Below are 12855 nucleotides of genomic sequence, written 5' to 3'. Positions count from 1 at the left end.
TTTGGAGTTTCCCTGTAGCTCAGACAGCCTTTCCAACAAGCAGCAGTGCAACTCCAGTCTGTTGCTTTCTCTTAGAAGAGAGGTGATTAATACAGTGATGACTCTATCTCTTTGGATACATGACAACTGGGAAGGGAAAGTCATGGTGAACTGTATCACTTTGTTACCCTTCAGGTTTTCAAGTTGCTGGGGGGGTGTCAAGAGTTTTTGGCAAGGCTGGAGAGCAGCAGAGATAGTTTGTCATTGGAGTGAGGCCATGCTTTGTTACAGGAAAATGCACTGGTGGAGCTATGCACATCCATTCAGGTTAGCAGATAAGGAGAACTGTATCTTCATTCGTGGCAAAACCTTGCTGTATCTTAGTGGTTTTTCTTTCTTTGGGGAAATAAATGGAGAAATTACTCCAGCAGTCTGTTGTTCTGGGTCAAGAGCTGTACTCACTCTGTAATGTTCTGAGTCCTGGCTTACAAACCAGACAGCAGGTTCAGTAGCTCATTGCATTCACAGCCTTGCTGTATGAAGAGGAGTTTGTGCATCACTTTGGCTGTGTGCATGGTCCATTCAGGACCACTCCCCTGCCAGCAAACCCCATCCGAGAGTCATCACAAAGCCCCAAAGTCCCCAGTATCAGCACACCACAAATTATTCCTGACTGGGAAAGCCATCTTCAGTTCCCTGTTTGTTCCCATGTAAATGGTCTGAAGTGGAAAATAGAAACAGGGGTATTGTTTGTCCCTGCCCCTTGCTGTTGCTTCCCAAATGCATGTCATTGCACGTCTCAGCTCCAGAATAAAGACTTGGTTTCTCTTTGCATCATTATTTCTCCCCTGCATTTTTGTATCAAGTACAAAGACTTAATCTGAAATGTACACAGGAAAAGGGAAATTATTGCTACTGTTTTCAGAGATAATCAGTTTAATGTCAAATTCATGTGGATTTTTTCATAATGAACAGAACAAATTGAGCTCAAATTCAAACAGTGGGAATCTGAGTCAGAGAGGAAAATTAAAATGAAGAACATTAATATCCTGATTTCTAACCCAACAGAGACCTGATTGTTTCCTAAATGAAATCTCCCATCAAATTCCTCCCACCCACCCAAAAATATGATTAAGCTGTGAGTTCCAGGCTGAAATTGTATCTGTGCTGTTAACTCAGCAGGGAGGATTGTGTGTGTTACAGGTTTCAGTTGTCTTCGGGTGGCCACGTTATCCTGCATTTTTAAGAAGCAGTTACTGAGAAAACACAAGAGACAGTGAAATTCTTCCTTTCATGGGAGACTGTCACTCCAGGAGGCAGGAGCTGCAGGTCAGCACTGGGGCTCTGCAGTGACTGGGGTTTGGGTAGCTCTCCCCAAATTTTCCCTTTCTGTTTAGAGATGAGGGCTCCCTGATGTGTCACAGGGGTGCAAGATGCAGGTGCTTCAGTTCAGCTGTCTGGTGAGGGTCAAGGTCAGTACATAACTTGGAAATAAGGGTAGAGTTTGGTGTGATTGAAGGAGAGACAAGCAGAGGAGGTTCCTGGTACACTTCAAAGAACAATATCTGCTCATTGTGGCCCCTTTGAGATGCTGGTCCCTTGCTGCTGGTGCCTGGGTAAAACAAAGAGCTGGTAGGAATTTGGAGTATGGAAGAGCTGCTGCTGGCATACATCAGTCTTCCTCAAGATACTCACTCACTCCTCGATGGATTGATGTCACTGATGTGACAGATTTGAACTGGATTTATCATAGAATCAAAGAATGGTCTGGTTGGAATGGACCTTAAAGGTCATCCAGTTCCAGTCTGATCAAACACTTTGTCTAAATGTTTCTTTGCTGCTCTGTAACACCTGTGCCTCTTCTTGTGGCTTTAAGATATTGCAGGATAAATACTTTCTCTGTTTTCTTTCCATTTGTTTTCTTTCTACAATTGGCAGTTTCTCCTGTGAAGCCAGTTTTCATGTCATCACTTTCAGAGAGTTGGTTTTATGGCGTGGGGTTTTTTTCATTTTAAGTTAGCAAATTGTGGCTGTATGAACACACAAGTTGGCAGGAAAACTTAATGATGACCACTGTAATTCTTAAACATGTTTTCAAATTTGTGAAATCACTTTTTTTTCTTTTATTCTTGTTCCTTTTGTGGTATTGGGGTAGAAATCAGGAGGATGTCCAAGGTGCCTGTGGTTGCATTCCTTTTTCATGAATGCATCTGCAGATGCCTAGAGGGGAATCGCTCAAGTATTCCTGGGTATGAAAATATTTTGCATTCTTTTCTTTTCCGAAGCACTGAATGGTTCACAAATAATTGGATTAAAGAGAAACGTCAGTCTCCTGCTGACACCTCCCTCTTGTGGGTGCCATCACTGCACAGCCAAGGGTGTGGTGTGGAGCAAAGGTTCCTCTGTTTAAACCTGAGCTGCCCCTGGGATGCTTTCAGTTCTTCGTGCCCTGTTTTCAGTAAAGCTCAGGGTTCTCTGGAGGAGGATGCAGAGGACTTGTCACAGTTAAGCTCAGGATGGCCCTGGCAGTGGCAGCAGCATCTGTAGCCATTCAGAGACCATTATCTGCCATTGTGCAAATCTCATTTCTTTCTCATCATTCTTGAAATCTAAGATTCTAAGGCTGTTTTCCAGCCTCTTGTTCAGCCACAGCTTGTTGAGTGCTGCAGCATGTGCTCCTAGCAGTGCTCACCACACTAGGGAGAGCCTGCAAATGAAATAGCATGATCAATTTATATCAGGGCTTTGAAATTTCCATTTTATTTAATAGTTTTGTTTTGTTTTTCCTTCAGTCACATATTTTACACCAGGAAAGTTATGATTTTCTACATCGAGAACCAAAACTTAGGGAATTTGCCTCCTATTTATGCCTACGTGCAAAATGAATCCCACTGCCAATTGTTTTCTGGTTTATTTTGCTTTTCTGCTGCCTGGGACTGAGTTAGCTGAGATTTGTTGCAGTGATTTCAGTGAGTGACGTGACATTCTTCCTTTGGGAGGTATTATGAACTGGCTTTGATTTTAGGATTGACAGCCATATAATTGGAAGTTCAGTCATTAGGTGGATCAGATTTAAAGAGGAAAAGTAAGGGCAAGGCAATTTTTAAAATAAGAGCAGGCTTTGGGGAGTATTAGATCCAGCAGAGTACGGTGACTGTGAAGGAAAAAGGAAGAAAATATGGCTGCTTGTACAGGTCCCTATAAGGCTGGTCCAGTTTCTCCCATAGGCAGAGCTCTCTGCACCTCTCACTCAAGTCTAATGAGAAATAAGCATAAGCAGGAACAATTAGGAATAGTGCAGGATTGTGTCATCGAGGTACAATGAGGTGTAAAACCTTGGAGAAACGATAGTGGTGGTAAAAAGAAATGTCCCATCTTGGGACAACATTTCTGTTCCAGGCAGCTGAGGAGGAATCAATGAGTGGTGAATATTTATAAACTGATGCAGACTTAGCTGTGGGCCTTCAACATGGCCTGCAGGTTAAAACCCAGCACAGGTTCATCATCTGAAATCATTGCAGAAGAAAGGCAGAAAAAGAGGAGTAAAGAAATGCCTTTCCTCTCCTGTCTCTCCATAGAAGTACAGGGTGTTTGGTGTGGCAGAAGATAGCCCAGAGCTTAACAAGCTCATTTGCTGAAACTCCATTTCACGGCAGTCAGTATTAATAGCTTCTCAATGAATAGATTAGATGCTGCAAGTGACAACAAACCTATTTGAGAGAAATTTAATAGGGAGGTTTATTGAAGTTTATTAACTGAATCCTGTTGGCTGTTATAAGAACACAGCTCGATAAATCTAAACATCACAGCATTTGTTGGTGAGAACCAGGAAAAATGCTGAAAGTACCTGTTGTCCTCCAGCAAGTACCTGTGTTTTCACCTTTCATAATTGCACTCATGGCTGGAATAAATTTCAAGTGACCATGTGGAAGACCAGGATTCTTTAAGTGCTTGAAAATTCTGCCTGTAAGACAGAAAAGAACACTACTGAATGTGATAAGGAAAGTCACAGAGAGTACTAGAGCTTTGACTCCTACAGACCTACTTTGAATGTTATTTTCTTTCCCCAGGAGTAAAGTGGAATAATTAAATCAATGCTAAGTGAGGGACAGAACCAGCCAGAATTTACAAATTGGAATCAGTGCTGAGAGGTTATTGAGGTAGGAGTTAAGGAGTTGAGTTTACAGTGGTCAGGGTAAGGCAGCACATCTTGTAGGGGCTTTGTCCTGGGACACAGAGAGGGCTGATCTCTCACCACACTGTTGGTGTGTGTGCTACACTGTGCTCCCTGGTTGCTCAGGCACCACAGTTTCAGGGGCTGCCCCGTGTTCTCTCTGGCTGTCACTCATCTCTGTCGGGTGATTTGAAGTCAAAGAGATGCAGATGAGAGGTTGAGGGACTTGATTTATAGTGGCTGTGAACAGCAAGATAGGCTGGGTGCTTCATGAGGCAGAGTAGGAAGGAGTTACCAGCACTGTGCCCCAGCCCCTGGGGAAGGGAGCTGCAGGGCTGGCAAAATGGGGAGAAAACAGAAAGATTGGCCACATCAGTACATGGTTTTGTTACTGTTTCTTCCTTCCGAAAACAAACAAACACAAATTAACATCTGCTTGTTGTCCAGCCAATACTTGCCTTCTGTAAGATCACTGTTCCTTTCTCCTCATGGTGACAGTACATAAATCCTTCACTTGAGGAAATGCAGCATCAGGACACCTTGAACTGAGCACTGACATGGCCAGAATCCTGAATCTGAATGTCATTTGGGGTATCAGGGCTGGCCTGATAGCTCTGTTTTGCACTGAATTTTAATTCTTGGTTGGGTATCATTGAGAACAAGGAGACTTGGAACTATAGCTGTGCTGCTGTCTTTGTAGGGAACATTTCTATAGAGGTGAAAGTTCTGCTGTTCATTATGTTTGGTGGTTGTGATGATCTCATCACACTGAACAAGGGGGTACCCAGGTGAACCTGTGGCTGTGAACCCCATCTTTTTTTCCAACCCCAAAATCATGCTCCCACATGCACACAGTACACCTGGGTGGGAAAGGTCCTGTCCCTCCAGTAGGGTGTCTCCAAGTAGCAGAACTGAAGGTGTTTCAGCACAGCTGAGCTGGAGGTGGTCACCTTGACTAAAGCAAGCAGAGGGTGATGGCTGTGTGCTGGGCTCAAGGTGCTTTGGGAAGTGGCAGAGGAGGCATCTGTATAGCAAGTATAACATTTTATTGCTGAAATGGAGGGAAGCAAGGATGGGACACGGCTGTGGGATTTGCTGGGAGAAATCTGTGTCACACCACAGATGCTGAGAGGCGAGGACCCAACCATAAGTGAATAAATAAAAATAAGCAGTGAATGAGTGCTTCTTGCTGAGGATATCAGGCACAGAGCCAGCACCAAGCCAGACAGTTGCCAAAGGTCAGGTCCTGAGAGCACACTGCTGGGAAGAAGATTCAGGGTGGTTGGCAGGTACCTGCAGCCCTGCTGTTCCTGCTCTCAGCCCTGTTTTTCTGCTTTTTGGGTCCCCAGAGATGCATTGACCTTTGCAGTTGCAGCCCAGGCATCTGGACCTGGCTGTGTATCCATGCACAGGGCTGCAGAATGAGCCCCTTTGCTTTCTCTCATAATGTTCTGGAACAGCAAACTGCTTTGATCCCATGCTTGCTTTACTGGGGTTTTGTTGGCTGTTTATAACCAAGGCTCTTCTCATGCAAAGGGGGTCATAGTTTGATAGTACACCTACTCCTTCTGCTTCTGCCTCATCTGCAAGACTTAATCCACTCTTCCTAATGGCCCCGTTGGTTGCTATAGCAATGATAAAGTGTTATGAAAAAGGCAGAATGATACTTAAATGTATGGCTAGGATTTCCTTTTTCTCTCTCCCTCCTGGGAAGGAGAAACCAAATAATGGGGATTCGTCTGGTTCACTCTTTTATCTAAAGCTTCACCAGGGGGCTCTTTGGAACCTGAATGCAGCCCTTCTCTCCCAGCAGTTAATGAATACAAGGTACACACCACTTAATTGTTAAGATGGCAGAGATTACAATTACTGTGATCTGCAGAGGGTGTGAAGTTTGCCGTGGCCAGTCCAACGTGACAGGGACCTACTGCAGTGATCCTGGCACCCAGTTGGGTTTCTGAGTTTGTAAAAGTAGCTGAACGTGTCAGCAGTGGACTTGTTTGGGATTTGCATCAGGAGAATTACTCAGCACTGCCACCAAAGGTGCCATTTTGATCAGTAAATTTAAAAAATTTTATGCCCTCAGCAATCAAGAGATAGGAAGGTAGAAGATGCAGCATTTTTGCTCAGTAGCTGCCTCCAGGGATGGGTGCCTGTTCTGTTGGACCAAGGCCCCTTTTTTACCTACCCAATACAGCAAAATAGACTTATTCAGTGCTTTCAAATTTCTGTTGAGTTCCTAGTCAAGGTCATGTATCTGCATTAAAAATTGCCAGAAACAAACTACTTTGTAACAGCCTGAAAGAGCCAGGTTTGTGTGCACTTTGGTCCCTTCAGAGCCCCCACCCCAAGAAGCCCAAGTGAACAAGGCGTTAGGTGCTGGTACAGCTCAGTCCCTTCTCCTCTCTTGACAGGCAGGCAGAGCTGTCCCCATGCAGAACATCTGGATCTGCCCAGCTGTGGCAGGATGAGCTTCTTCCCACCTTCCAGGGATGTAGCCAATGGGGTGCTCTTCCTGGCAGCTGGCATTTAAAGGCATCTCAGGCTAATCAAAACCATGCAGCAGGGATATTCCTCTCTATCAAATCTCATAGAGATCAAATTGGATATTGGGTTAAACCTCACATGGAAGGATTATATCACTTCTGAATTTATGGCTGGCATTAACTCTGGACATTCCTGTTACCTGTATAAAACTGAGTCCCTTTTTGAATCTTTTATGGCCCAGCTTGATTAAAAATGGAATGAAAGCAGAAACAATTTTAATGGACTTAGGACTTACAATGCTATAAAACTAGTGCAAGAAGAGAAGTGGTTCTTAGAGTCCCTCATGCCAGATGTATAAGAGATTATGAAAAATAAGTTACCAGAAAGAAAGAATTTACTCATTTACCTGTTAGTTACATTCGAGGTTGCTTAGTTAAGCATTCATATAATGTTTTCTTACAGGAGACAGCTTTGTTTCCTTATTTCCAAACACAGCAGCTCATCTTGCTTTCCATCAGCATAGCCAAAAATATCAGGTGAGAGAAAACAAGTCTTTTTTTTCCAGCTGCATGTGTAGAGGAGCCTCCCTGGCATGCAGCCCCCATATAGTGCTGCCTTCTACTTTGTCCTGTGCTCAAAAGACTGATGAAGTGATTTGGTAATGCCATGTGCTTGGGGCTGGGAAGAACTGGGGGAGGATGAGGGAGAGGCTGGAGAGCAGTCTGCTCTTTCCTCTACCTGCCCAAATGTGGAGAAACACCATCCTGGGAAGTGGAGCCAGCCTGCCAGCAGCACAGGAGGCAGTTCTGGGGGCCTCTACCCAGCCTTAGGTTGGGCCAGTTTTTGGTTTTTTAAAAATAACTAATAGATGTGATCTTCCAGAGGGCTCACCACTAGGGAGTGTTGTACCAGCCAGAGGCTCTTGGGGCTTATATATCCTCAGTAACTCCATTAAATAAAAAAAAAAAAATGAAAGGAAAAAAAAAATCAGGTAATGAGTTACAGAGAAGAGAGCATACCCAGCACAGCACATTCCTCACCAAGACTGCCTCTGCCAGTCCATGGGGCCACCTCCACCCACAAAAGAGGTAAATGATGTCTCCGTGTCCCAGCCACAGATGAAGGTGTCCTTGCTGGGTTTGGGAACTGTCTTTTTGTGTTGGGGTTATCAGGTGCTGGTGACAAGCAGGTAACCTGAGCCTTCTGACAGGCTGTTCAGCCCTGGAGGTAAAAACCATGGTGTTCTGGAGTATGCCTGCTCTAGTTTTCTACCAGTGACAGTGGGAATGGCCCCTGGGGACAAGTTTTTGAGTCAGTTGTCTCTTTGGATCTCAGAGGAGACTTGGAGCAAGGCCATAATGGATTTTTATTTTTTTTTTAATCATCCAGAAGTCTGGGGAGAAGGCTTTGCTTTGTAGGTTGATGCCTGCAATAGGAATCAAGGTAGGTCTTGGCAGCTGCCTGCCAAGCCATGATGATCCTGAAAAGCACAAGTCCTGGAGACTGGCGCTAGAAGGGAAAACCAAAGCAGGAGAACAACTGCTGGATGAGTGCTTGGAAATGACACCAGAGAGGTCCAGGAGTGGGGAAGCAAGGTGTTTGTGGGACAAAGAGAAAGTTTTGGAATGTGGGTCTGTGTGATGACACTTGCTCCTGGCAGAAACTCCTGATGGAGCTGGGGTGCTCTGGTGCCCAGGGGTGGGTTCAGGGGGCTGTGGATGTGCTTGGTGGTAGCACCAGAGCAGCAGCTGAAGTGAAACATCTCAGAGGTGAGAAGCAGCTCTTCTCTGATGAGAGCTCTAGTCTCATCTTTTGTTGTTAATTCTGCCTTTTTGATTTTAGATGTGTTGTAAAAGACTGATAAGGAGATCCTAGCCCATAGTGGGAGTTGAGTGTGCTGTTTTCTGTTAGTCATATTATTTTTTATTCATTTGGCACTTTCTGGATAGTTTCTCCCCCCACATTGTGTAGGCTGCCATCTTTCTTTGTAGCAAGCATGTGGGCATAGCCTGGCTTACACTCCGAGCAAGAAGGAAACCACCATAAATGTAGCTTATCTGCTTTCTGATACATTTTCTTTTGCGTTGGTTTGGATTTGTGCATTGTCAGTAACATCTGTTCTGCTTTAGTGGCATACAGTTTTCTGAGTCTAATTAGCTGGCTGCTTGTAATCAGGACTATTTCAACTGTTGTCATTCTGAATGTTCTCTTCCCCTTTTTTTTTAATACCACATTTGCCTGATTGACCTTTTTTTTGTTTGTTTTTTTTCCCTGTCTTTCTATTGGGCTGCTCCAGGAGCCATGGCTAATCATCTTATAACCAATGCTCTGCTTCGTCCTCATGGCACTAACAACCCCTATAACACATTGCTCGGGGAATCGGCGGTCTATAACAACCCTTCTGTCAGCATGTACAACGCACAAGGTGTGCTGGAGTTTCTCTCTAATTTTTCTAGTGAGAATTCCATTTTCTGTGGCTTATTTTGGCCCATTTCTTTCTTTTTTTTTCTTCCTTTTTTTTTTCTCCCCATGCACACACACTTTTCTTTTTTTTGGAACTGGGCACAAAAAAAAAAAAAAAAAAATCCCCTTCCTTTCATTTCAATGCATCTTTCCATTTTCCAGAGGCTTTTTCTTCATGAGCAATCAAATTCACTTTGAGAGACCCTCATCAGTTCTACTCAAAGCATTCATAGTGGTTTTGATTTTGATTTTTTTTTTTTTCAGTCCTTTTTAGCTTATGTATTGTTTTGGTCTTGTGTGTGTATTTTGCCAGACCATTCCTCTCTTTGTTGTCAGCACATTTACTTGTTAAACCGTTCATTTCAGAAACAGGAACACCTTTGAAGGTAAGTGAAGGTAAAATGGCCTTTGCCATCAAAGCTGCTCTAGTTCGATGGTGTAGAGAAAATGGTCAGCAACACACCAGCTTGCACAGGTAAAGCAAAGCAAAAAGTAAAGCAAAGCTGCCCTTAATCTCTAATAAAAATGAGAGCTGAAGCGAGGAGCATAGGTCAGCTCCAAAAGCAGAGTTTAGATGTTGTAAGAAATGTTTGGCTGTTTGCATTAATACATTTTGTATGTGATATTAAAAAGGGAAAAAAATATAAAAAGGGACAAAAGAGTCCTTTACACATTCTCCTTTTGGCAATGGAAAATAACCAGGCAGTCAGCTGTACCTAGCAGAGGTTTCTACTGTAGAAGGCAGTATCTTGTCACCTCTGTCTCAGCTCCAGCTGTGGGAAGGGACCACATTAGGAAGCTGATGTCCTCCTGCTTCCATAAGGAAGAGACAAATGCATTTCAGAATAAGGATCTGAGGAGGAGCTGGAGCCTGTGGGGGTCTGCCAGCTCCTGCCTCTTGGTAGCTCCCTTCTGCTCTGCTACTTCATGGGGTGCTGGGGGTTTTTTAAATTTTTTTTTTTGGCTTGCTTGCAAGAGGGATGAATCATTAGGGTGACGTGGCATTGAAGCACAAGTGTGTCAGCTTCCTGCTCCCAGTGAAGGAATCCTTTTCTAGTAAAGGAACTCTGAGGAAAGGAAAGTAACTATGGCTATAATGCAAGCAGGAGAACCCACTTTGTGCTGTGTGGCAGCACCTGCTTTATGACAGAAATAGATACTCAGCTGTATCACCAGGGTATTTTCATTCCAAGCACAAGCAAAGCACACGTTTGACCTTTTTGCTGTTCATTGATTTCCTAAGCTATGCTAATTTCATGCAATAGATTTGCTTCCACAAATGCTACTTTAAAAAGGAATACTGTTAAACATGAAATGCTCTGGGTTTTAAGAACTTCAGTGTACTGCAGATGTAGAAATGAGCTTTAATGTTTTGTATAGTTCCTTGCAAGATAACATTGAAGTTTGGGGGGCATTTGAATCAAGTGGCAGCAGATGATGCCAGGTCAGCATTTGGCCTAATTGAAGTGCTGATGTTTGGGTCTGGGACCTCAACTGAGCCCAGTGCAGAAATGTGACAGAAGGATTGAGCATGAGTGGAAATGTGACAGGAGGATTCTACATGGATTTTAATAATCTTGTGTTCTTACAATTTTTAAGACTAGATTCTGATACAGTTACCTGAGCTAACAACATTTTGTTACACAAAAATAATGTCATTGATTTTAAAATGCTATTCAGTGCAACACAGCCAGATGGGTAACAGAGATACCCACCCAGGCTTCATCTGTGGGAGATGAAGAGAGTGTGATCAGTAATGATAACACTTAAGCCCCTAGAGCTTTGCCACTTACTTCAGAGGGAGTAGAACCCAACCCTTTAATTAATGACCACAGAACTAGTACAGCTTTTGCTTTTCAAACTGATGATTGACCCTGGACAATTACAGACTGAACATGGAAGAAATGAAGGTTAGCAAAACCAGCCAGGCCTGATGGCCTCAGTGGTTCTTTGGAACTTGGGGATGCTGCCCCAGCAGGCATGGTAAAATAATGATCATTCATTATAAAGTAGATGCTGTCACCATCTCTGGGTGTGCCCTGGCTGGAACTGGTGTGCTGTGGGGCTGTTGCTAGCTAACATCATCCAGCTAACTCATTCCCTATCACTAGGTCTATGATTAATTTTTTTTTTTTCCACCTTCATATACCACTCCTGGTGCTGGACATTGACAGGGACTGGATGATATTAGAAGCCTGGGGCCTGATCTGATCCACCCCTTCCTTTCCCCCTCCCTAGTTGTGTGTTATTTTAAATACCCTCTGCTGCAGCCAGAGCTGCCCCATCTGCCCCATCAGAAACTCCTGGAAAGAGGCAGGGAGTCAGACCCTAAAAGGCCCCCATCCCATTTCCTGCTGGTGAAAGCAATTCCTTGATGGGACACAGAGTGCAGAGGGAGGAGGATGTGCTAAGCACTCACCACTGTTGGCTGCCAAGGGGTGTGTGCTGCCTTGGTGTCTCAGAACAGCCTAAAAGCTTTTGTGAGAGCCAATTCTAAGAGAAAGCTGAACTCCAATTAATGAGCTTTGGTTAAACCCCAGTGTGCCACAGATGATTGCAAATTGGGAATCTGAGAGTCATCCCTGACCTGTCATCTTCATCTCTGGCTCTTGTTTTCAACACTTTTCTCTCAAAAGCTTCATTTAGCAATGACATTGTTCAAACTTTTTTTTTTCTTTTTTTTTTCCAAATCCATGTAGTTTGCCATGTATTTGTTTTTTTAAAAAAAGAGCAGAATTTGTAAAAACCAAAGTTTGTAAAATTACAGCAGGCCCAAGATGAGCAAAATCATACTCTTACAAAGCACTGGTGCACAGGATGGACAGCAGTGTTGGCAAGGAGACAGATACTGATTTCAGTTGCCAGGGGTTGTTATAACCAACAGTAAGTAAAGCCATTCCTTTTAAGACTTTGGAGGTGATGTTGACAGTGCCTGTCTTTTCAAGCTTACTGTGACCAGCTTCAGGCTTTTCTTAAATTTCCAGGCATTATTTCTTGATCTGTGTTGCACGCTGAATATTTTATAATGGCGTTAAAAAAAACATTTTAAATGTGATAACTTTTTAAATAAAAATGTAGTCTACTGAATATTGCGCATAAAATATCTTTTCTGTCTAAAATGTCAATACTTTTAACCTGAAATAAACCATGTAACAAATTCGTGTATTCTGGGCAGTGGAAATTATTTCCAATAACTCTCTTTTCTGCATATCATCAGTTTGCTTTTTACTCATGTTTCTCCTACTGTCGCTGTAAGCTTACTTGTTGTTTTTTCTTTCCTTTTCTTCATGCTGTCGTTTAGAGCCCTACAGAGAGACAAGTATGGGAGTAAAGCTAAACATTGCATATCAAATGTAATTTTTTTTAGTTCACTTTTATTGCATCACATATAGATGATGTAGTTAATAAAGGAAATTCATCTCACAGTTTTGGAATCTGAGACTATGAATATACATATGTATATATACGTGTATGCGTGTGTCTGTGTATATATATGTGCATGTATATATATATGTATGTGTACATATATATATGTATATAGAGATGAGATTAGATGATGCTTTCCTTGTTTATTTTTCTTTTTTGTGGTATCGTTTACCCAGCCTAGTTTCTCATATAACTGTGCATATGATTTTTTCTTTTAAGCTTCATGTTTTTATTTGCCAGGTCATTGCATTTTTATGAGTGGGGTCATTGCAGACCCCACTCTGTCCTCACCTGTGATGCCTCCATTTTGTTTTCCCACCATACCC

General features: G+C 43.0%; 1 protein-coding gene and 1 long non-coding RNA gene across 17 annotated transcripts in view; one reads left to right on the top strand and one right to left on the bottom strand.

The window, feature by feature from the left end:
- The window catches only part of ADGRL3 (adhesion G protein-coupled receptor L3), a 406353-nt gene that overhangs the window by 383019 nt on the left and 10479 nt on the right, over nt 1-12855 (top strand). For 2 of the 16 annotated variants that reach the window (XM_071742548.1, XM_071742546.1), the window contains one exon: nt 7103-7176. The exons of 12 other annotated variants lie outside the window; for them this stretch is intronic. In XM_071742548.1, the coding sequence (XP_071598649.1) occupies nt 7103-7176 (74 nt within the window). Of the gene's footprint in view, nt 1-7102; nt 7177-8936; nt 9066-12404; nt 12457-12855 lie in introns of all 16 variants that reach the window. 2 more of the 16 variants (XM_071742545.1, XM_071742549.1) reach the window with 2 other exon arrangements.
- On the bottom strand, nt 3693-8940 carry LOC139795640 (uncharacterized). Its single transcript, XR_011725616.1, has 2 exons — nt 4240-8940; nt 3693-4188 (listed from the first exon to the last, which is right to left on the bottom strand). It is a non-coding gene; the product is annotated as an uncharacterized lncRNA (long non-coding RNA).

This window comes from Heliangelus exortis, chromosome 4 (genome assembly GCF_036169615.1).
Source record: "Heliangelus exortis chromosome 4, bHelExo1.hap1, whole genome shotgun sequence".
Taxonomy (NCBI): domain Eukaryota; kingdom Metazoa; phylum Chordata; class Aves; order Apodiformes; family Trochilidae; genus Heliangelus; species Heliangelus exortis.
The sequence above is the reverse complement of the archived record's forward strand: the minus strand, read 5'-3'. Positions and strand labels throughout refer to the sequence as shown.